Raw genomic sequence first — 24,351 nt, 5'->3', positions numbered from 1 at the left:
AGTTTAGAAACAAGGTGAGGCAGAGGAAGGGTCTGTGAGCGTCAGGAATAGGAGGGGTGCTCGACTAGCATCGCATTGGATGTGGAGGCAGGAAGGTGTGTGTGAGTGTGTGTTACTGTAGATGAGCGGCGCGAACGAGCGAGCGAGCGTCAGTCCGTCAGTCACCTGCCGCCCGCCAGTCCTCATTGTTTCTCCGCTCATGGACTAGTGAAGTAGTTTGGCACATGACGGAGAGCAACGGGAGCCACAGTTGTTTTTTCCAAGCCAAAGGACTATTATCTACCTCGCTGCCTTCGCGAACATTGCTAGAGTAGCAGAAGAAGCGCTCGTTATTTATGTTTATTTATATTTATTTATAACCCGCGCGTTTCGTATCTACACTGCACTGAATTTCGCGCCCCGATGCTTTTACATCAGTTCGTGAATGGGACGTTGGAAACGATGTATCCCAGTATTCAGAAAGACACGACTTTCACCAAGATCTTCGTCGGCGGTCTGCCGTATCACACCACGGACGCGTCGCTCCGCAAATACTTCGAGACTTTCGGCGACATCGATGAAGCCGTGGTAATAACGGACCGACAAACGGGGAAATCCAGAGGATATGGCTTTGTAAGTACAAATAATTATATCAGTTGTTGTAGCTGTAAGTCTATAGCTAACTCTCAACAGCTTGTCAAATTAACGCGAAGAACAACACTTTGTCTTTGTTGGGTTTTACTCAGTCCGTTCAAATTTTACACTGCGCAACGTTTAACTAGGCTATGTGCACTATATTGGCCGTGTTATGTATTGTCGTGGAAATTTATAAAGCACATTTGATTGGAATAAACGCGACTTTGAGCGGTTGTGGACCGCAGTTGTGCTTGAGCGGTTGTTGTGGACCGATTCTTGAATCAATTGTTCTTTAGAGTCGGATTGTTCAACGTAGACAACCAAGAAGTGAGCTTTTTATCAACACACTACAAAATAGAGTTGCTTTCAATTGCTACATTTCATAAAAAAAAAAAAAAAACGGACCATGTTATAACATTAAAGAATCGCTGAATGCGTTATTTTAACCGGCTCTTTGAAATGAACTGTCCAAAAGAACCGATTCACCGAACTGTATTAACTTCACTAGAACGTGTCGCTGGTGCGCGTGCGGTCTCTAGGTGACAGTGCAACCGTCGCGTGCCGTTGGCGCATGTCTTTTGTTACAGTTCTGATGAAACAAAAGCCAGCGTAGATCTACAGTATAAACTCCATCAGCAGCCTAATGAACAGCGTGTTTGAGCTCCAACATGGCTCTAAATTGCCGTGAAGCATATCCTAGTAACAAATGATGATTTGTAGGCTTAGAATGAGCCCTTTTTAATAGGCCTAAATGTTTTTCCACCTAGTCCGATTTGGTGCTGAAGGATCTTAAAATGTAATCCTTAGATATTGAGAGCTTTTCGGGGGCACAATATGTTCTTACATTGCATTGCTCCACAAGTGTGTGTGTGTGTGGGTGTGATGTTGAGAGTCACATGTGGGACCATAAGTGGATTATTTCTAAAAAAGCATGTCATCAATTATCTTCTTAGCCTCCTGGATGAAGTTTGAGAGCAGGGTCTCAGATTTCTGTCAAGTGGCCCCTTTCAAATACTTCTTTTAAGCTTTGTAAGTGGAAAGCATAGTCCGGTCCAAGGGTTTATCTGCTGTGATATGCTGCAAAGCCAACCTCTGCTCACTTAATATGGAGGTTATTATGAGGGGCCCTGAGGAAAGGCCCTAATGACCGTTTGTTCAGCCAAGCACATCTGACTGCATTTATAACATCAAATGAGTGGCTTTCCCTGTCATTGCATTATTTTCTTTTACTGTATCTCTTTGCATATATGCGAGCCTTAAAGTCCCCATGAAACCAAAATTTAAGTTGTTTGGCTTTTAGTGTGAATATGTTAGTCTTACAGTTATCTATAAGCTAGTGTGCTCAAAAACAATCACAAAATTTGCATTTAGAAGATATACGCATTCTTACAGTCTCACTTCTTCCAATATGGGTCAGTGATTTTGATGACATCACTCTGCACTTCAGCTTCTCATCAGATTTACTATCCAATCAAACTCTTTCGAGAATCTAAAGCTCCGCCCCCTACATTATAAATAGACGCTGAAGCTGGGCTGTTATCTGTCACTTGTTCACACATTTACTAAAGTGAATGGCATATAGTGCACTATATAAGGGAAACGATTTAGATAGTGTAAATATGCTTTCCATTGGGGCGAATGAAGTTTGGTTTCACCCCGCAAACCACCGCAGCCTCGGTCCAGAGACACGATAAGCACAGAGCGGATCGGTTAGAGATTAGGAGGAAACTGCGGCTTTACAGAGCTCAACGGCTCTGCCCAAGCTGTGATATTTAAACGAAACACTATTGGCTATTTTTAAAAAGGGGAGGAGCTGTTCGATATGCCCCGCCCTGTCTTCCTGTTTCAGTGGAAATGACATCAACACATTGAATAACGCTACGCATTTAAAGGGACTTCAATGGACCTTTAAAAATTTCTTATGGCAGTAACATGGTAAATTGATGTTATTGGGTGTAATATAATACCATGATGGTATAACATACCATGCAATGTAATATTATAAAGTAATGCAATGCATGGTTTGATATGGAATATCTTAAATAAACACCTTGGTACGTAATCAAATTACATTAAGACATCAACTTGTTTAATACTTTTACATCAACATTAAAATCAGCACAAAAAACTCTACTAGGATGCAAATTGTATTATTTTATTTAAAAAATATAATTATCTAAATGTTTTACATTAAAGTGATTAGAACAAGTTTTTTTTCTTTTAAATTTTTTAAAACATTTTTTTAATATGATGCAAAAGCCTTTTTGGACCTGTCTTCTACATTTGATAAAAGTACAATGTAATTTCTTAATTTTTTTCTTTTGTTTTTTGGGGGGTGAAATATGATCTGCACGGGTTTCGTGAGTTTCGCTCATATAGATCTCTTTCTCCGTTTCTCTACTAGCGTCTTGTGTTCACTGGCACAGAACTGTATCGTGGTTTGCCTTCAAAAGCAGTTGGAAAGCACAGATAAGGCCGCACAGTTTCACTTCATGCTTTTTTTTTTTTTTTTTGGCACGTCATCTGCAAAGGTGTAAACATGCACATTAGATAAACCAAGGGTGTGAGAAAGGGAAGGAAATAAAGAGACAATATGAGAGTGAGCGACAAATATCTGGTGGCTTTGTCTTGAATGATAGTCTTTAATATGCTGGCTGATACACTCCCTGTGTGGGAGGCCTCGTCTTTAAAAGCTGTATTCTGGAATAAGGAAAAAACGAGGGAGGGTTACCAGAAGAGTTCCCAGAAGATTACAACACAACCCTAATGTTTTCCCAACACGCTCACTGAGGCTTGTCGCCTCATTTGCTAGCCGCGTTTTGTGACTACTGAGATAATAACATGGTGGCAGCTATGAGTGTGTGTGTGTGCTTGTTTTGTTCGTGTTCAGTCTGAGACGCTCTCCACACAAGGGCACTACAGAAATGAAGCGTACACTCTGGTGTTTACCTGACAGAAACCAGATCCCACGAATTCTCTTCCTAACCGCTCCGCTACTGCTCTGGCTGTATTTCTAGTTCCACCAGCCCTGGGGAACACAGCTGCCACTGGGTCTCCACAGGGTGGGGCGTGTGTGTGTGTGTGTGTGTGTGTGTGTGTGTGTGTGTGTGTGTGTGTGTGTGTGTGTGTGTGTGGCAGCTCAAACCTAATATTGCAGCCTGCTGGAAGAGCATTTGTCACAGAGACTCGAGCTGTGAAAACAAGTCAGCAGTTGAGGCTGCTCAACCGCCTCACTAAAACACCCATAGACAGTTTCTACTTAGGCAAACTGACTTGGTATTAATAACATGCTTGTACTTTTAAGATGAATTCAGCAAAGAGTTAAATGTGGTTTATAAGAGCCAATAAAAAATAGACAGCAATATACAGTATTTTTGATCGGCTGATAAGATGAACTGCATTGGACTCAATATTGGTAAATCATGTCAGTTTATTTTTGCATATAGTGAAATCATCTCAAAGAGGTTATTCTTTCTTTTAATTCGGTTAAAGTTTATTTGTAGCTCTTTTCACAACACAGACATATTGTTTCAAAGCAGCTTAAAGGACAATGCATGTTTCACTGTTACAATAAGTATTCCTTTATCATAATACTTATAATACTTATAGCTTAAGCATACTTCTTATTAAAGTTTAAGGATGACATAAGATGTTATTAAGGCTATTTGGGCTGAATTTATGAGGGTTTATAAGTGGGTTTATAAATTTAGGAAGAAATAACATAGTGAGACAATGGAAAATAAAAACAATATATGCAAAATAATTACATTTCTTTTTTTCATTTCCAAAAACATATTCAATATATATTAATCATTATTAAAGCTGCAAAGGTTATTCAGTAAAGAGCAGTGAGTGATTTTCTACTTTTCTTTTGTTCTTTGATGAACATTAATGGCATGGTTTATTATGCTGCTGTCACTTTAAGAGCTAATGCACGTGACCCGGATCTGACACCCATCCGATGATCTCCTCAGGTGCGCTGCGCAGACATCAAAGTAAAAAAATGTTTGCCAAAAACAGGCATTTTGACATAATTTTGAGTGTTTTTTGTCCATTCAAGTGCAAGAAAACTCAAAAGAGGACTCAAATCGGCCTTGATCTTTTGAAATAAAAGAGTTTAATCTTTTAAAACATTTAAGAACGCAACATTTCCTCTCTAGTTCAAAAATGGATTTATGGAGATTAAACTGCAAAATCTAATTGTTAAATGAAACTAATATATTGAACATAACAGACATGATAATTGCTTGGTGCTGTTACTGATTTCACATGTGAAGGATGTGTTTCTTAAAGGCACAGTCACCAAAAATGGATTGAGTAATTCTAAAGCTCAGAAAACGGTCAAAGAATGATTAAATATTAGGAAAAAAGAACGTTAATGACAAAAAAAGAGGAAAAATGTATGATATGACTCCTTTAAATATCAAATCAAATAGCACGGCCAATAAATTGCACTCATTCATAAACTTTAGGGGTGTAACAATATATCGCAATACAAAAATGCAACAATATGTATTGTGGATAGTGACAATATATATTGTGTGTAGTTCACCCAAAATAAAAATTACTGTGTGAGAAAAGTTTTCAGAGTTTTAGTGTCAGTACTACATTAATCTACTATATATAATGTTGAAAATAATGTATAATAATGCAGTGGGGGAATATTTGTGGGTCCTGATAATGTCAAATGTCTGATGTTACTAGTAAAAAGTGGCCTACATTTTAAATATATCTAGTCAGTGAAAGAGTGCAAACATATTAGTCTAAAATAATTATATATTCTGGTGTCACCACTGTCCTGTGCATTGGGTTTCAGCCCCAAGTCCAAGCCTATTCATTTACACCCACAATGTAATACCAAATTTAGCATGTTAATCAACAGTACATTTTTTGTTAACCTTTAATCATATGTCTTGGAGTATCGCAATAATATCGTATCGTGAGTTCAGTATCGTGATATGTATCGAATCATGACATGAGGGTATCGTTACACCCCTAATAAACCTGTATTTTAAATTTCTCTTTTCTTTTTCAGGTCACGATGATAGATAAAAGTGCAGCTGAGAGAGCTTGTAAAGATCCCAACCCTATTATTGATGGCCGCAAAGCTAATGTCAACCTGGCGTACATCGGGGCCAAACCACGCAGCCCACTGACAGGTAAACACCAGACATAAGCCTTAAACTTCTTCAAATTACGGTACTTATCTTTTAAATACTCTAGTTAACTATAATTGTCCTGTCACTTTTAAAGGTGAGCGGTGTTATTTATGCATCACAATAATGCAAAAACAATTTCAAACTGGTTTTCCAAACCCTCCCCCTCTCTGCCATTGGTCTGTCAAACAGATAAGTCTGCCCCAAACTCACACCATTGGCTGAGACAGTGTTGCCATGTTGGGCTGGTTGGGATTTTTAATGAACATTTCACTGCTTTGAAAGTGATTTATTCTATTCTGCTGTGTAAGAAATGATACACTTCCCCTTTAAGAAATGAATTCTAAAGTTGTTTGAAGTTGTTCTTCCCTTATACGGTAGAGAAATTGTTGCAGCTTTTTCCTGTTGACTCTGATGTATGTTTTCATCATAACATGCCCTCAGTATTATGATGGTGTTTTTACTCTGCACAAATATACTATACACACACACACACACACACACACACACACACACACACACACACACACACAAGCAGATTCACACAAACTCAAACTCACACTTATTTTAACAGTTTGTTTGACGGGATAAGCCTGTCGAGAACTTACTGCCATCCTACATTTGCATCTATGCATATGTGTGAACATGTTGGCAGAAAGTGATATGTTTAACTCAGCATGTCTATCTGTACGTTTAACCTCCAACTTTGCATTTCTCTGTGGCTAATATGTCTGAAAAGAGGAAAGGTATTGTCAAGAGAACTTAAAGCACATACACCTGTCCTAACACACTGTATTCACACAGGAACAGAGGATATTTGGGCCTCTGCTCTTGTTCTCATCCCAACATGTCTGAAACGGCAGTCCTGTATCGCTCGGTCTCTCGCTCTGCCGTTGCAACCGTTGTCACGTACCGGTTTTTTCCTTTTCTTTTCAGACTAATATGTTATTCTGGGAAACATTGTTCATGCACTTTTTTTGTATAAAGGTCAATGATAATACTTAACATTTTGGTTACGTTCTTTAAGTTACATTTTTTCCTCTAATATTTATATTTTATTTTATTTCAGCTTTGCTTCTATTTAAAGGTGCAGTCTGTAAGAATGACAACTAGTGGTCGAAATAGGTACTGCAGTACCAATTCAAAATATCGTAGATCATCGTTTCTCCCGCCGCCTGCTCCTCAGACTGGACGCTCACACGGGTTGCCAGTTTGAGCACATGCAACAGGAACAAGCGCTATGGACAATGAAAATTGGCAAATTGGAAACGAACCAAAACAAAAACAAACATTCCAGCCTGGAAACACACATTTCAAAGTAAAATAACTGGCTGTAGAATCATATACAGAGAAACGAGTATGTGAACTCAGCATGTTTCCTCAATATATGCAAACATATTATGGTATTCTTATGCTTTAGTAGAGTGAAAAAGTTACATACAGCACCTTTAAAGGAAACGCTTTTTAATTGTTTACGTTTTATTCAACTCTTATGTTGAGTATACTTTGTTTTGACCAATTTTTTTTTTTTCATTATAAAAATTATTACAAAAACAAATCTGCTTTACCAATTATTTTCAAAACGTATGCCAAGCTACTGGTGCCAAAGCCTTTTGCACCACCTCGACAATTCAGATAGAATTTTTCGGCAATCCATGTTTTCGCTGTTGTACGGTAGGGGGCGCTATTACACATCTTCTGAGAGAATCTCCGGATCCAAAAACAAGTGAAGAAGAAGCAGAAACAAGTGATATAGAAGCATTGCTTACGCACATGTAAGCTAATGCGATCATCAGACAATAAACAGCATTTAAGTCAAAACTGTCTAACGTTACCTAATGAAATGTATTTTTTGAGTAGAGGCTCTGTTCTTTCTTTTGATATATTGTATGTTCAGATATTCATGCAAAACAAATATTATCAGTGCCATGAAAGTTTTGTGAAGATGATCAAAAATGCTGATGCTTGTTGGAAAACGCTGATGGGGAAAGAGTTAAAAACATGCATAAGAAATCATCATAAGAAAGGTATATTCAAGCCATGTTCTCTGTGGATTGCAATTTTAATGTATTTTTTAATAATATCAATCCAGACACAAAATGTAAGTCAAGTCATTGGCCCATGTTTAATGGACATAGAGAAACACAAGTTGAATTATGTTCACCATAAGGTTTGTGTAAAGGCTACAGTGTGTTTATATGCAAGTGCTGCAGTGCTGTGTGAAGAGGCTGTTGAGCTGTGTCTGTGTGTGTGTGTGTGTGTGTGTGTGTGTGTGTGTGTGTGTGTGTGTGTGTGTGTGTGTGTGTGTGTGTGTGTGTGTGTGTGTGTGTGTGTGTGTGTGTGTTGAATGGGCATCCAGGCGAGAGATGTTTCTGATCTGTGTCCGGGCAGATACACTGTTACGCTGGAGAACAGACAGCCTGGAGTTTTTCACATGAGCGACTTCATGAGAGCGTGCAGACAGGAGGAGAGGAAAAACAGAAAGAAAAAAACAAAAGTGCATATTGAGTGAATGGAGAGAATGAGTGCCAATTAAAGCCTAAGGAGTGTGTGTTTGTGGAGGACGCAGAATTATAAACATGCATCATGAATATCAAATACAGGGCAAGTCAAAAATTGGACAATGAATGAGGATAGTGAATTAATTCCATTCAATTTCTTGTATTTAACAAACATTAACCTTAATTCACTGCCAAGATGTCTTTAGTGTTGTGGGTTCAAGATGTGAAGCTCTATCGACACAGTGACTTAAACATAACAAGCATGTGTACAGTAATGGACTTACAGTGCGAGTCTATGGGGCAAGACATTCAGAGGGGTTTAAAGCAGAAATATGCAGCTTGTATTTTTGTTATAGTATTTATTAATGGTCAAACAATGTTGTTGTTTTTTCATGGCCAATGCTGATATCTTAGAGAGTAGGGTGGCCGATGGCAGATATATATGATATCATGTAGTTTAAAGTAACACATGCTGCACTGAAATGTATTTAATGCTTAATTCGCTATAACAACCGCCTCGCTCTACATTATACCGCTTATTACATGGCTACCTACCAAATAAATTAATAATTTGACACAAAATATTGATTTAAAAAGGAGTTTATTGATTTAAAAACGATTGTATTGCTTCCGCTAAAGAAAATAGTCCGTTCCGTCTCTACGGTTAGAATCCTGCGTCCATAGCAACGCTCTGTTTTTCATGGCAACGGTGTGTTATGCCTGGTTCCGATTACACGATTTTAGCCCGATTTTGGCACGATCCGTTTGACGTAGGGTGTCGTGGGGATTCGCAAACGACAACGGGCGTCGTGACTCGTGACGCAAGATTCGATAGTTTCATCTCGTATAGTGTGTCATAGTGGACGACAACCTACGTCGCGTCTGCGATGCTTCACGACATCACGACAGAAAGACTAGCATGTTTAGCAGCTAATTGTTTAACGTCCTCCACGACGACGGCGCGCGAGTGAGTGAGGGAGAGTGAGTGAGAGTGTGTGTTCGCGAGTGAGTGAGTGAGCGAGTGTGTGTGACTGTGTGTGTGCGCGAGAGTGAGTGTGTGTGAGTGAGAGAGCATGTGTGTGTGTGTGTGTGTGTGTGTGTGTGAGAGAGAGAGAGCGAGAGCGAGAGAGAGTGCGTGTATGTGAGTGTGTATGTGCGAGTGAGTGAGCGTGAGTGAGAGTGAGTGTGTGTGTGAGAGAGAGAGAGAGAGAGAGAGAGAGAGAGAGAGAAAGTGTGTGTGCGTGTAGGCTATGTGAGTGAGCGTGTGTGTATATGTGCGAGTGAATGAGTGTGTGAGACGGCTCGCAATGACTGGTCGGAAAACAACGTGTAGTCTGACATGTTTCTTGTCCACGACATGACAAGATTTTTAGGAGTCAAAATCGTGTAATCTGACACAGTGACTATCGTAACAGACAAAAAAAATCTTGTAATCTGAACCAGCCATAGCAGCGGTTATCAAGAAATAACAGACCGCATTCTACATTAGAATTCAACCAAGCCATGTAATAATGTCTTATAATTTATAAGACGTAAGTATTAAAGAAAGTAAACTAATAAAGATGCAGAAAGTGAGCTCTTGTATGTCTGTGCTCTGGCGCTGTCAAAATAAAAGTCCTGTTTCTGACACTTATCGGCCAAACAGTAAAACTAATCTGCCAGTGCGGAGATAAAATATCAGTCTCATTATATTCAGGTGAGTTATTATTTCAGCTGCAGAGTTGACTAAATCTTCTCTCTAGAGGTGGGAGACTGTTGAAGGCAGATTAATCTCTGGTTATGTTTTTCATAACAGCCCCTTTCTGGTGTCCTTCATGACATATGTGTTCATGACATATTTTGAGATTAACTTCAATATTATTAACTTCATGTTAACACGAACAATGATTAGGTCTTATGGCTATGTTTTTTTTGTTTTGTTTTTTTAAGTGTGTATTTAACATGCCTTGCAATGTCCTGTCCCATAAACCTCCATTATAAGTGCTTTACTCTACAAACCATGTTTGTTCATTTATACAAACTGAAGAATGAGGTGGAAGTATTTTCTGTAATCGACAGTATGCCATGAAAGAGCTTAGTTTCAAATCTGGAACATTCCTGTAAAGGCCGTAACACACCAAAACTAGCACTGCAGATTTACAAACCGTTAAGAAAGCGCCATTTTGAATATCAGTCATGCTGATTTTCTTCATTCCAGACGGCTCATGTTGTTATGCTAAATATTGAAATGCTCAGATGATATGTGACCCTGGATCACAAAACCAGTCATAAGTCACACGGGTATATTTGTGGCAATAGCCAACAATACATTCTATGGATCAAAATTATCGATTTTTCTTTTATGCCAAAAATCATTAGGATATTAAGTAAAGATCATGTTCCATGAAGATATTTTGTAAATTTCCTACCGTAAATATATAAAACATTTATTTTTGTTAGTGAATGCAGCACAATCGCGCACATAAATGGACAACTTTAAAGGCGTTTTTCTCATTGTTTCGATTTTTTGCACCCTCAGATTCCAGATTTTCAAATAGTTGTATCTCGGCCAAATATTGCCCTATCCTAACAAGCCAATCAATGGAAATCTTATTTATTCAGCTTTCAGATGATGTATAAATCTCAATTTCAAAAAATTGACCCATTTGACTGGTTTTGTGGTCCAGGGTCACATGATGTAAAATTATAACAGCCTTCGATCTGTAGCGTCTTGACTTCTTTACTCGCTTTCATCACTTTCGCTTTTATTCGTTATTCGTTATTACTCGTTCGCTAAACTGAACAGCCAATCAGAGCCAATCACCGACGTCGCCAACGCAGATTTAAAATGCTCAATCGGCCCAAAAATACCCTCGACGATGACCAACTGGGCCGGCCGACACTCAACAACTGCCCGACTTTGGCCGTCTGTCGGCTTGGTGTGTCAGGGCCTTAAAGGAATAGTTATCTCAAAAAAGTAAATTATTTACTCACCTTTCCAAACCTTGTGTGCTGTTTATCAGTGAAACACAAAAAGGGGATTTTGAAGAATCTTCACTTATTTTCTGTCCAACAGAATCCAAAAAGGACCCAAAAACCCACTAAATCTGATTAAAAAAATCAGCAGTTTAAGGAAAGATGGATCTTGACTGACTATAAACCATCGTTGTACTGAAAAAGCTGATATTTTGTAAATGTAAATGGGGTCCAAAACAGCTTTTTTTCACTAGACCAGTTCCACTAAATATAGAAAGTCCTACAGTTTGGGGTGACATTGAACTTGTCATGATTTTTTGATGAATAGTCGCTTTAACTGTCAAGACACTGGTCGTTGAATGTGTTGTTTTTCTGTTGTTGTCACAGGATACTCTTCTGGAGTACAGCAGGTTCATCCAGCCCTGATCCAGAGGCAGTATGGGTAAGCATTTCTTCTCACTTTGCTAATGTCAGGCTTGAGGGAGGTCTCTGCATAAATAACATGAAATCCTAGCCTGACCCCTCAGAAATAGTCCTGTCAAAACCGCAGTTTGATTTAGCCCAAAACTGTCAGTTACTCCTAATCTGGCTTCTTCTGCTCATATATCCCGTTTCAGCTTGTCTGACTCCCTGTAAACCTCAGATCTCAGGACATGAGCTGTGAACGTCAGTGCACCATTTGTCATGTGTTTACAGTGTCGGCTGCTTTTCTCTCTGCGGTTTATTTTCATCTCTCTCTCTTTCTTCCAAATTCTATCGCATACTGTCAGTGACACTGTCTGGGTTTCTCACTTTTTAAGCTGTTCCCGTTTCTGTGTTTCCCTCTTGGTTTCTTTCTGTCAGTGTTTCTCTTTCTTTTGCTCTCTCAGCTCTCGGTCTCTCTTCCCTATCCTGTTTGACCTGTTTGTCTGTCAGTTAGGTCACCACCTGCCTCAAGTCTGCTAACCAGCCAGGTGTTATGCAAAACAAACCTTCATCTCTCTTTCTTTGTCTTTCTCTCTAGCTATACACATCTTTCTTGTTACCTATCCCACCCACACTTCTCACAAACATCTGAATCATATTTTTACATCTAAGTACATTTTAAAATAATGTCATTATTTACTCATGTCATTCCAAACCTGCAAGATTTTGTTTTTTCTACACAAAAATGACCTACTCCTAGTGACACTTTTTTTTACTTTTATGTTTTTTACTTTTTTGTGCTTTTTGGAGCTTGACGGCTATCTCTGGATAGAAAGAGCTGCATAAAATTAGTAACTTCTATAGAAAATATAGCATACAAATAATAACAATAACACTAGTAATGATAAGGATCTATATCGTGTAAATGTTTGGGGTCAGTAGGATTTAAAGAAATTAATACTTTTATTCAGCAAGGACACATTGAACTGATCAAAAGTGACAGTAAAGACGTTTATAATGTTATAAAAGATTTGTATTTCAGATAAATGTTGTTCTTTTTATTCATTAAAGTGTAAAATCCTGAAAAAAATGTATCACTGTTTCATCAAAAATATGAAGCAGCACAACTGTTTTCAACATTGATAATGATTTCTGAAGGATCATGTGACGCTGAAGACTGGAGTAATGATGCTGAAAATTCAGCTTTGATCACAGGAATAAATTACTTCTATTTTTACCGTATTTTTGATCAAATAAATGCAGCCTCGGTGAGCATAAGAAACTTCCTTCACAAACTTTTGAACGATAGTGTATGTTTCTTATTGTTGCAGTATAAGAAGTATTTAGTCACTGTGTCAAAAAAACACCTGGACTATTGTTATGTGTAAACAGACAGTCAATGTTTCTTGTATCAGTCGTAAAATTAAATGCAAATACAATTCAATCACTACCTGAATTTTTCAGATGGGAATGAAGTTGTAACTCTTGTAAATAACCAACCTCTGTGTGTACAGAGCGAGATTTAGCACTCAGAAGAGGAGTGTGTGCCGTATTTAAACAGTGTGTGTACATAGTGTAGCCTATTTGTCTTTTTATGCTAAAGTCGAGGGTCTTGTCCATATCTGTGGGGGTCTCTCTTTAAACTCACTGTTTAAGGGTTAGCCTTTGGTTTGAACAGGTGTCTTGTACCCGTTGTGGGTCTGTTTGCATTGTGAGTTAAAGGGACAGTTCACCCAAAAAAAAAGAAAATACTGTCATCATTTACTTACCCTCAAGTTGTTCCATGGCTTATAACGCTTAAAGGAAAACTTTTGTTTTAAATCCCATTTGTCCCATTCATTTCTATTGGAGAAATGAATGGAAAAATACAACAAAAAAAACGAGTAAATGATGAATTTTAATTTTTTAACTATATCTTTAAGGTAACTAATGAGATTGTCTGATGATGTTTGATGAGTATTTGCTCTGAACAAAGCATCCATTGTCAGGTTTGAGACGTGCACTGGGTTATCATCACTACTCGGTTAGCTTAGTTAGTGAGTTGTGCATGGCTGGGTTGGCACTCTCGCCATCTGTTGGCTGGCAGTAGAGGGAGTTTTTGGTCTGGGGAATAGGGTGTTGGTGTTGGGGTTGTCCTGAGGTTGCAGGCTTTGGCAGGGTGCTAGAGATGGGGATTACGGAAGTGGAGGGTGCTGCTAACAAACCCCCTGTGGTTGGGGGTTGGGTGTTGGCAAACACACAGCATTGTGGGAGGTCTGCAGGTTTAGGGAGCTCTGCTGAACTAGCACAATGAGGATCAAACCACTTGAGCATCTGAGACACACATACACACACGTCTCTCTTACACCTTTGGCTTGTCATGTGCTCCAAGTCTTATCCTGCGTCCCATGTCCATACTTTCCAAGCTAAATAGTATGTGAGATTAAAATAAGTATTTCCAAAAACAAAGTATGTTGAAAAGAGTATGCGAGGTCCCCGGATTGTCTACTATTTCGATATGTATCGATATGTGGATCCGTGGACAGTTTAATGGATAATATTGCCCACAACACATTGTGCTTTGGAGGAGGATTCGGTTCAGAACTACAAACATGAGTAAAACGTATTTAAAAAACTACAAACATGGCGGATGTGCGCGGTCGATGGTTAAGTAGAGAGGTTAAAGGGTTTTGAGTGACTAATAATCAACATTTAACCTGTCAGATCAACTCTTGCTCTTCTCTCCAATAGAGAGCCTAAGTCCCTCCCCTCTGCTTCCGGCTCATGGGACCTTATTTCGGAAAAATATTGTATGGTAGTCAATGGCGAGAGACAACAAATATTTTGATCTCGTTTGAATTGTGCTCTGAATTGTCAATATAAAAGATAATTATGAAAGTCAAGAAAGTCGCAGTTTGTCATAAAACAGAAGAGTAACATTTCGTTTTATGTGAAAATCGCTCAATGAACTACATCTCTTGTCTCGCACTATGTACGTATGTGTGCAGTCTGGTACAAAACACTCAGGCATGACGGCGTAACGTTACGATTATAACGTAAGACTATAGAAACAATGACAGACGTTAGCTTCAGTAAAGTTAGCTTCATTCATTGAGAGAAAAGGTATGACGTCACATGTGCGCCGTTTGGGTTTGTAGTCTTTGTAATTACGTATTTTCACAGTCTTATACCTCAACAGTTTTACATCAAACTGCGACTTTTTTGACTTTAAAATGTATTTTTTTAAATTGACAAACATCATATGTATAATTCAGGGCACAATTCAAACGAGATCAAAATATTTGTTGTCTCTCGCCATTGACTACCATACAATATTTTTCCGAAATAATGGTGGTCCACCGGAAGGGGAGGGACTTAGGCTGTAGGATGGAAATTTCCTATATGGTAGGAAATTAAGTTAAATTAAAAGTGGAAGACGTTAAATGTGATTGACAGGCCAGTGACAGGATACATATAACGACAGAGCGTCTGTCAAAGGAACACCAAAGATTATTTTGTACTTTAAAATAATGTTTCCAAAATCGTTTCAGTGGTTCATCAACTCGTAACAGGGTGAACGGCACTTCTGCATTCGCTTTGCGGCCCTCTATCCGCTATAACCGCACTATGCAAGTTTGCCAGATCGGGTAGTGGATCTGTAGTTCGAATGAGACATAAGAAACTACAAATTTGACTTGCTTTACGGCAAGCGTTACTATAGCCGATAGGTGGAGCCTATATAAAAAATAGCCGTTTCTGATGTTGCAATACATCATACTTTCATAAAATCATGCAACATACTCTAGCTCATCTGTGGACATCGTTATTTCCAAAGCCGGTGCTGGATAAACAGCATGCGTGTGTGTGACGGTAGGCTGCGGTAGGTTAAATTATTTACGACAGTGGTAATGGACAATTCCGCTTCCAACCTGTAGGGGGACCGCAGAGGAAAAGTGCTTTGGTGTTGCTTTAAAGCTGCCGTCGGCAAGTCTGGCAGATTGGGTCGATTAGCCAAAATTTTGAATGTTTACAACTCTCATGCCCCTCCCCACTACCAGCGAGCACCCTCCCATCGAGGTCGTGCTCGTCAGTGCGTCACTGTGCGTGTGTACCTGATTTTCTGTGAACGCGTCCGTCTCTTCAGCATCGATCAACACCATGGACTCGGAGGTAGGCTGCCCTGGCTAATCTATCCATAGATAGCAATAACCGAGGAATTGGAAGCTTGTTAGTAGATTTTCTCTCCGCCATCACGCTTCATGCAATCTCCAGGCGAACTTCAGGCGTGGCGTGTGCATGTGATATTAACGTGCGCGAGTGAGGGGGGATCTGTGGCGTGTGCACGACCTGTGATTGACAGTCAGATCTCACACCCCCCTGCGCTGATTGGACCTGATGAAGCGGGAGCGCTGGATTTTTGCAAAACAAATAACACGCTCCAGGTGGAGTTAGAAGCTCGGGGTTTTTTCTAAAACCACCTTATTTATGTTGTTCTGTCGGATTATAGTGTCGATTACACTGAATATGATCAAAAATTTTTTGCCGACGGCAGCTTTAAAAATGCAATTGTATGACGAAGTAGTATGTCCCAAAGCTTGTCTACTCTTGTGATACACACTCAAAACTCTTTCTTCACAAAAGAGTTCATACTTTTAGGGTGTGGTTAAAGTAGCCAAATTGGGACAGAGCATGATACATTCACTGACATTTGACCTTTATCATTTTTTGGGGCAACATTCACTTTTCACTTAATCATACACAACCATTCAAAAGTTTGTGGTCTGTAAGATGTTTTTAAAATGTTTGTGAAAGAAGTCTAGGCTCACCAAGGCTGCATTTATTTGATTAAATATAGTAAATATAATAATAATACTGTGAAATATTATCACAATTTAAAATAGCTGTTTTCTATTGTAATATTTTAATATAGTATTTTAAAATGTAATTTATTCCTGTGATCAAAGCTGAATTTTCAGCATCATTTCTCCAGTCTTCAGTGTCACATGATCCTTCAGAAATCATTCTAATATGATGATTTAATGCTCAAGAAACATGTAGTATTATTATTACTATTATCAATGTTGAAAACAGTTGTGCTGCTTAATATTTTTATGTAGAAACCAACATACATTTTCTGGATTCTATGATGAATAGTGTTCAAAAGAACAGCATTTATTTGAAATATAAATCTTTTGTGACATTATAAATGTCTTTTCTGACACTTTTAATCAGTTTAATGCCTCCCTGATGAATAAAAGTATTAATTTCTTTCCAAAAACATATATTTTAATCCATTTTCTAGATAGAAAGATATAAATACTATTTATTTAGCAAATTATGCATATTAATGCCATATTTTAGCAGTGCTGCATTAGTAAGAGCGACGGGACACGGGTGGCCCTCGCCCAAATTGCCCCCTTCACTAATTTGTCAGTAATTTAGTGATTCCACAGTTTGTTTCAGTGTTTGCCTGGTAAGACATGACCTTTAAAAGCCCCTGTGTCTCTCTGTCTCTCCTTGTCTTGCCCCCACCCAACAGCTGCGGCTGCTAAAAGTGATATTCTGCTCTGGGCAAACAAGATCATTCGTCCTTCCTCTTTGTCGTCATAATTTGCTCTCCCTTCCATGTTGCTTCTTTTCATTTCTCTTTGTGCTTCTGTTCTTTGTCGCTTTCATGCACAGGCATTTTTAAAAAGGCTTCCTGCATCCCCATATCAACAGAACCACCAAAATAAATTACAGATAAATACTCAAACCTACTAAAATGTACTGAATTAGCCTTATCACAGCGTTTTCAAATACGCAAAATAATGTAGAATGGGGTCTTGTTTCATTGTTTTATTGGATGGAGGCAGATCTGAACATGAGCTTGTGGTAGATTTTAAGACTGAGCAGGTTTAAAGGGATAGTTCACCCAAAAATAAAAATTCTGTCATTCATTTCTCACCCTCATGTCGTTCCATACCCGTAAGACCTTCGTTCATCTTCTGAACACAAATGAAGATCTTTTTGATGAAATCTCCTCCATTGACAGCCTTCACAACTACCACTTTCAAGCCCCAGAAAGGTAGTAAAGACATCATTAAAGTAATCCACGTGACTCAAGTGGTTCAACCTTAATTTTATGAAGCGACGCGAGTGCTTTGTTTGTGGGGAAACTTTTCTTACCACTTCATTTACAAAATGTTAATCTCCAACTCGTGTTCCCGCAACAAGGTCTGCTCTCGTTTTTTGCTCAAGCAAAGCACTTGCTTCGCTTCATAAATCTGAGGTTAAACCACTGGAGTCACGTGGATTACTTTAATGATGTCTTTACTACCTTTCTGGGGCTTGAAAGTGGTAGTGAGAAATTAATGACAGAATTTTCTTTTTTGGGTGAGCTATCCCTTTAAGGTCATAATACACTTCAAGCAAAATCGGGAAACTAACTGATCGTTCCTTTACAAAGTTTGATCACAGATGAAGAAAGTTCAACACTCTTACTTCAGCAATAAAAACAAAGAAAGCGAAACACAAATGTGATGTTTGCTTGGATCAACCATAACAACATTGGTTAATAAAGTGAGATTAAGTACATAAAGTATATTTGTGTAATTTAACATTTAATTATTACAGATTTGTATAATATTCTGAGTTTACATTTCACTGTTTTTATTCATGTTGAGGAATACTGAATCAGTTTTTGTGAAGTGAGATGAGTAAATTCTCACATTTAGTCCAGAACTACAATAGCATCATGTTTTCACACACAGCGCACACAACAGCTCTGCACTTACTAACGATTTCTCTCAACATGAGGACAGGAGATCTGTCAGTCAATACATGGGGAAGCACAGTAACTTGCGTTACTTATTTGCAATAAATATATTACTTTACAAGTTACTTGAAAAAAAAGTAATCTGATTACGTAGCTCGAGTTACTTGAAATGTGTTACACACAAAACTGCGAGACTGCCGAAGAACAAAAAGTGAGTATATCAGGGCCTTTAAAGGTGCCATGTGGATTGTCTGGCAAAAAAATCAAGTCATACTCCACATTCCATACCAGATGGGGGCAGTATACCTCCATAAAGTGAATTGGTCTAATCTAGAGTAACAGACGAGAAACCAAGCGGGAAGGAAGTCGACCGGAAGTTGAAGCCGGCCGCGTGCCACCATCTTGTAGCAGAACTTCACCTTCTGTTAGCATCCCATTGACTCCCATTCATTTTGGCGTCACTTTGACAGCGAATAACTTTACATCTGAGGCGTTTGAAGACTCCATTTGTCCATTATTTATTTCTAAAGAAACACGACAATGTATAAAATGCTCCATTACCTTGTAGCTTACGTTATGGCCCCGTAAAAACAGTTTTTGTAAAAGTAGGCTAACGATTGCGTCATAACCACACGACTCTCTGTCGCACAGTAGAGAGATTACCGTATTGACGGGGGGAGAAGCTCGCGGGCAATCGGGGAGACGTGGAGGCAAAATGACAAAATAATTAATCAGAATACCTAGCAAAAGTTTCTCCTGCTCGTAGCTCATGGACACCTCCTACTCACGCTCTCCGTCTCTGCAAGATTCGGAAGGGAATGATTCAGATTTCTCATGCCACAGCCACTAGAAGACAGACGGGTTGCTCACGTCACATCTACGTCGTCAAGCTCGGTTTGAGTCTGCGCGTCAGGAACGGAAGTCCTAAAAAATCGCTGAAAATGGGCTTCACTTGCCTCAATTGAGTTCCAATGAGATGACTCTGTCCATTTCTTATACTGTCTATGCGAGAAACGGCATAGTCTCTATGCTCCGCCCCTACCTTCACAACAATCCTAGAGCCATAGCCGAAGCCTAATAGAGGACGTTTTGCCTCCAGAGGAACGTTGGGTGATGTCAAGTGATTTTGAAACATGACATCTTCAAGCTACTCCCCTTCACCTTTACCAGTGAATATGTTCATATTCGTTTTGTTCATATTACATTTTGAGTTGTATATACACATTGTTTGAATTAAATTAATTTGACAGACAGCATTCTGTCAACATCATTGGTCAACATCAGACAGCGCACGTGAACCGATCATCTCTACTATAGTAAAAAAAACACGAACACTGTTGAAAGATACAGTAGGCTACAAATGACCTGTTCGCGCCACAAATTGTTCTCCGTCCTTAGCGACCGAGTCATTGAATGTGAAACAGCCGGCTGCTGTCGTCAGCGAGCAGCAATATTCAGACAACGAGGGCGCGCGCGCCGCGTTGATACCTCCGTTTCAGTTTCTCGAACCCGCGCAGTGCGGCGGTCAGAACACGGAGACCATTCTGCCCCTAGCTATGCGTGCGAAAGCATGGGAAGCGATCCCGGGCGTGTCAGAATGGGTGCTGAACGTTGTAAAACAGGGCTATGCGCTGCAGTTCACTCACCGTCCCCCGCGCTTTCGAGCCCGGACTGTGACGAGCGGTCACGAGCAATGAAGTAGTGGGCTGTACTTTCCACACGATTGACATCAGGTTCAAGTACGCCCACAAGCCGTGCGAGTTATTCGTGTATTGCAGGTTGGCTGGTGGTTATGTTGCCCGCATACCGCCTCCCATGGCCGAAACTGGTATTACGACACCTGTCGGGCCGTGGCTATTAATGCTAATGCTAATTAAGGTTGATATCTCTGCAGCACTATAACTTGACATTTTTTTAATGACATCATCGCCCTTATTTCTTCTCATTCTTTTGATGCGTGTAGCTCATTTTTTGGATATTTTTACCTCAATTTTTACACATGGCACCTTTAAGCAGGATGAGTGATTGGAGAAGTCTGGCATACGTCACCAGAGAGAAGTCTGTCATTTCAACAGAACATGGAGTTATTATATTTTAAATGAAAATTACAAGGTAAAAAAAAAATGAACATGCATGGTTGAATCTTTCACAATAAGATAAAAAAATTGAACATTTAAAAAATAGATTGAGTACATTTCACACCTCTTTTAATCAGCTCATTTATAAAGACCTAATAAGGTCAGATAAAGATTAGGCAGCTGTCTATGCTAGCAGCACAATAGTTTTTGGAAGAGCTAAAGACACACTCATTTCCAGCTAATTTGCTGCAATGGGTTTGCCCTACTTCGTCAGTCCTCACACCCTTGTCAACTTTGGTCTTCTTTATTTTGCCTTGTCTCTCTCTCTGTGTTTCTCCCTCTCCTCTTCCTTGTCTCTCTCCATCCCTCTATTTCCCTGTCTGAATTAGCATTTGCTAGGATGAATAGGGTCAGTAAGGACGGCAGACTCAGTTGATTTGCCTACTCCACAAAGCCACTGTCAGTCCCTATAAATCATCCTTCAGCCCTGGACGGCAACGAATGACACTGCAGATGTGTGTATGCGCGTGTACGAAAGGAAGTGTATGCTGCTGCAGATGTGTGAGTGTGTATGATGATGTTGGCGGTTTTGTGTTTTCTATATTTCGAGCTGTCTCTGCGACCCCTCTGGGTTCCTCTTTGCTTTTGAGGGTGTTTTATGGGTATGGTGTTAGCATTGCCTGCGCTGTGGGTATCAGCCTCTGGTCTCTCTCTCTCTCTCTCTCTCTCTCTCTCTCTCTCTCTCTCTCTCTCTCTCTCTCTCTCTGGCCATGATATCATCAGGCAGAAACTTATAAGAAACTTTAATGAGGTCAGTTGGCACGACGTTTGGGGACAGTAATCTATTTTTAAAGAAATTAAATTGATCAAACGTGATGGTAAATACAATTATAATGTTGCAAAAGATTTCTTTTTCAAATAAATGCTGTTCTTTTGTACATCATATTATTAAAATAATCATTAAAAGAAATGCATCACGGTTTCCACAAAAAAATGTTAAGCTACACAACGGTTTTCCACATTGATAAGAAATGTTAGCAACTGCACAGAGAAGCGTATTATTCTAGCTTCATGCATTATTTTTTTGAATGTGGGTTATTTTCATTAAAAAAGCAACATTTTGACAAAAAAGCTGAGAAAATCACGTTTTTGTTGAAGGCTACGACTGGATGGGATTCAGAACGATGATCAAAACACAGATGGAGTAGATCGAGTCCATCAACACCCCCAAAGCTTCACAGACCTGTAGCTCGTCCTGGGTCGACGTTTCATTCAGTAAAGTTTGGCAGTTTTGAACTTATATGCTGTTTGGAGATTCTGTACTCTTTTAGAAGATGTGCACTAGCGCCCCTTACCGTATAACAGTGAAAACATGGACTGGGGAAAGAGTTAAAAACAACTTACTCATGGGCAAGTCATTAAATCATTAAAATATAAATGTTTTAAAAGTGCTAACTAAAGTATAAAACATCTTTTGTTTTTGTTTTGTAAAAGTTCACTATATGGAAGTCCATATTTTATTTGTCATTGAGTAACTATATACTATATAGTATATCGCCAAGAGTCGGAGCAGATGCAGATGGAGTTCGTGATGAGCAGCATTTACTGTGAATCGAGCCACTCTGAGACACTGCAAACTGGTGGATCATGAGCTGTGAACACACTCTGAAACACACAGCGCATATCACAGCCTTCGTGATTTCGATAAGTCACGCAGCCCTAGTTAAATAGTTAACACTCTCTCTGTGTTTCTGTTTGCAGACTCAGCCAGCCATATGTTTACCCTCAGGCCTTCCTGCAACCCAGTCTGGTTCTGCCGGGACAGGTCACCTCCTCCTCCTCCTCCACCACGACTCCTTACCTTGACTTCAGCACTGCCTACAGCCAGTACGCCTCCTCAGCCTTCGAGCAGTATCCCTACGCCCCCTCGCCAGGCTTCCTGAGCTACATGTACCCGCCGGGGACCCCCGGGCCGTCCTCCGCCTCCTCCACCCCGCTGTCCGTCGGAGGCGCCCCGACCGCAGCCTTCATCCAGATCCCTCCTCATCAGCTCCACACCGACCGCCTTTAGGACAGGCCACAAGGACCGACCGGGTAATGCTGAAATTGCACTAGAACATCATCATCATCATCATTATGGGACAGGGAACTGTGACATCATCAGCCTGTGACTGGGGTCGCATACAAAGGGCTTCAAGTTTATCTGCTTTTAATTATCCTTCAGTTTATGGACTTTTTCTTATGATTAATTATTATGTCATTATTGGTAGAAGATTGTTGCAGAACCAATATTAGATTGCGATTCAGATGGATTCAGGGAATGATAGGAAACGACAGGTTATACACACACTACCGCTCAAAAGTTTGGGAGCAGAAGGCTTTTTTTTTTCGACGTTTTTGAAAGAAGTCTCTTATGCTCACCAAGGCTGCATTTATTTACATTTTTGGATTATTACAATTTAAAAGTGTATTGTCAAAAATTTGAATATATTGTAAAATGTCATTTATTCCTGTGATCAAAGCTGAATTTTCAGCATCTTTACTCCAGTCTTTAGAGTCAAACGATCCTTCAGAAATCATTCTATTATGAGGATTTGATGCTCAAGAAACATTTATTACTATTATCAATGTTGTAAACAGTTGTGCTTGATGTTTGTGTGGAAATGTGATACTTTGATGAATAGAAATTTCAAAAGAACAACATTAATTTGAACTTTTCTGACGTTATAAATGTTTTTACTATCACTTTTGGTCAATTTAATGCATCCTTGCTGAATAAAAGTATGAATTTCTTTAAAAACAAGAAACATACTTAATCCAAACTTCTGAATGGTAGTGTGTATATTCAGTATACTGCGTAAACGAATGACAGGTTTTTTTTAGGTTGTATGTTGTGCATATATGCAGGAAGATCTATTCAGCACAAAGCCTTAGAGACTTATCCATTTTTCTTTTATATAGCTGTTCTTATGACACAAATGTGCTTCCCTCTCCCTGAGCAAAAACATGTGAATTTTTTAACCAGACTTTTTCCAAGAATAGATAACTTTTCTAGAAATGTAGCACTGCATAGGATTTGTAAACCTGCTTATCGCCGTCTATCGCCTCTGTCAAAGGTCTCTTCACCTCCTGTAGTTCCTCTTTCAAGATTCAACGCAATCTTAAGTAGCTCCACTTAGATTGTTAACATTAATCCAGCATTCAGTAACACGGATGCAAGATGCGCTGTAGCTCGCCTGCGAATAATCATGCGGAAATAGACATTAAAACATTGAGTATTAATCATATTCTAATCCTGTCTTATACGTCATGCTTTTTAGACTGTGTTTTGGTCAATATCTACATCTGCTGAAAAGACAAAAGAAAGAGTATTGTGACAAAATGTCAGTGGTTGCCATTGGTATCGCTCCACAAATGACACTACAGGACAAAATGCCAGCAGGAACATGCAGGAAAACATGGGAAAAGTCTTGGTTTGAGAGGACTTTTGGACAGCGCAAGACGATATATTGCCAAGACAATCTGTTTGTTTTCACAAGAACAGTGTTGTCATTAATCTACCCTGCAACAACAAACTCAAAATATGAAAATACCTTACAGTGAAAGCCATAAGACCAGAACATGCAAAACAAGTAATAAAGTCATTTACAAAAACTGAGCTTCATTGATGTGGTTATTTTGACGGTTACGTACGGTTGGCTTCACTGTTCCACTTTTAGACGATGCATTACTAATGATTCATTTTCATTCATATGGTTATATAATTATATCTGTTCCTCAACTTGTCAGTTGAGTTTGTTTCTCTTCTTTGGATCTTCCTGAGAAACACAGAAGTGTACATGTGCTTACGATGAATAACCAGTTTAATATCCATTCATGGCTGCTTCAACGGAAGAGCTGGAGTG

At 39.3% G+C, this 24,351-nt stretch overlaps 1 protein-coding gene and 1 long non-coding RNA gene across 2 annotated transcripts; one reads left to right on the top strand and one right to left on the bottom strand.

Annotated features, from left to right (window-relative positions):
* Positions 1-24: 24 nt before the first annotated feature.
* On the top strand, positions 25-24,104 carry rbm38 (RNA binding motif protein 38). Its single transcript, XM_082145258.1, has 4 exons — positions 25-612; positions 5,651-5,774; positions 11,615-11,669; positions 22,208-24,104. The coding sequence occupies exons 1-4, from the start codon at positions 403-405 to the stop codon at positions 22,515-22,517; spliced, it is 699 nt and encodes a 232-aa protein (XP_082001384.1). The 5' UTR covers positions 25-402; the 3' UTR covers positions 22,518-24,104.
* On the bottom strand, positions 12,855-22,201 carry LOC309480695. Its single transcript, XR_014199729.1, has 2 exons — positions 20,375-22,201; positions 12,855-18,595 (listed from the first exon to the last, which is right to left on the bottom strand). It is a non-coding gene; the product is annotated as an uncharacterized lncRNA (long non-coding RNA).
* Positions 24,105-24,351: the final 247 nt, after the last annotated feature.

This window comes from Leuciscus leuciscus (assembly GCF_965113295.1).
Source record: "Leuciscus leuciscus genome assembly, chromosome: 18".
Lineage (NCBI taxonomy): Eukaryota > Metazoa > Chordata > Actinopteri > Cypriniformes > Leuciscidae > Leuciscus > Leuciscus leuciscus.
Note: the sequence above shows the minus strand (reverse complement) of the source record. Positions and strands in the feature narration are given on the sequence as shown.

Coding starts and splice junctions, on each gene's coding strand:
- rbm38 (XM_082145258.1), top strand. CDS start 403: ATGCTTTTACATCAGTTCGTGAATGGGACGTTGGAAACGATGTATCCC. Junction 613..5,650: donor AATCCAGAGGATATGGCTTT/GTAAGTACAAAT, acceptor TTTCTTTTTCAG/GTCACGATGATAGATAAAAG. Junction 11,670..22,207: donor CTGATCCAGAGGCAGTATGG/GTAAGCATTTCT, acceptor TTCTGTTTGCAG/ACTCAGCCAGCCATATGTTT.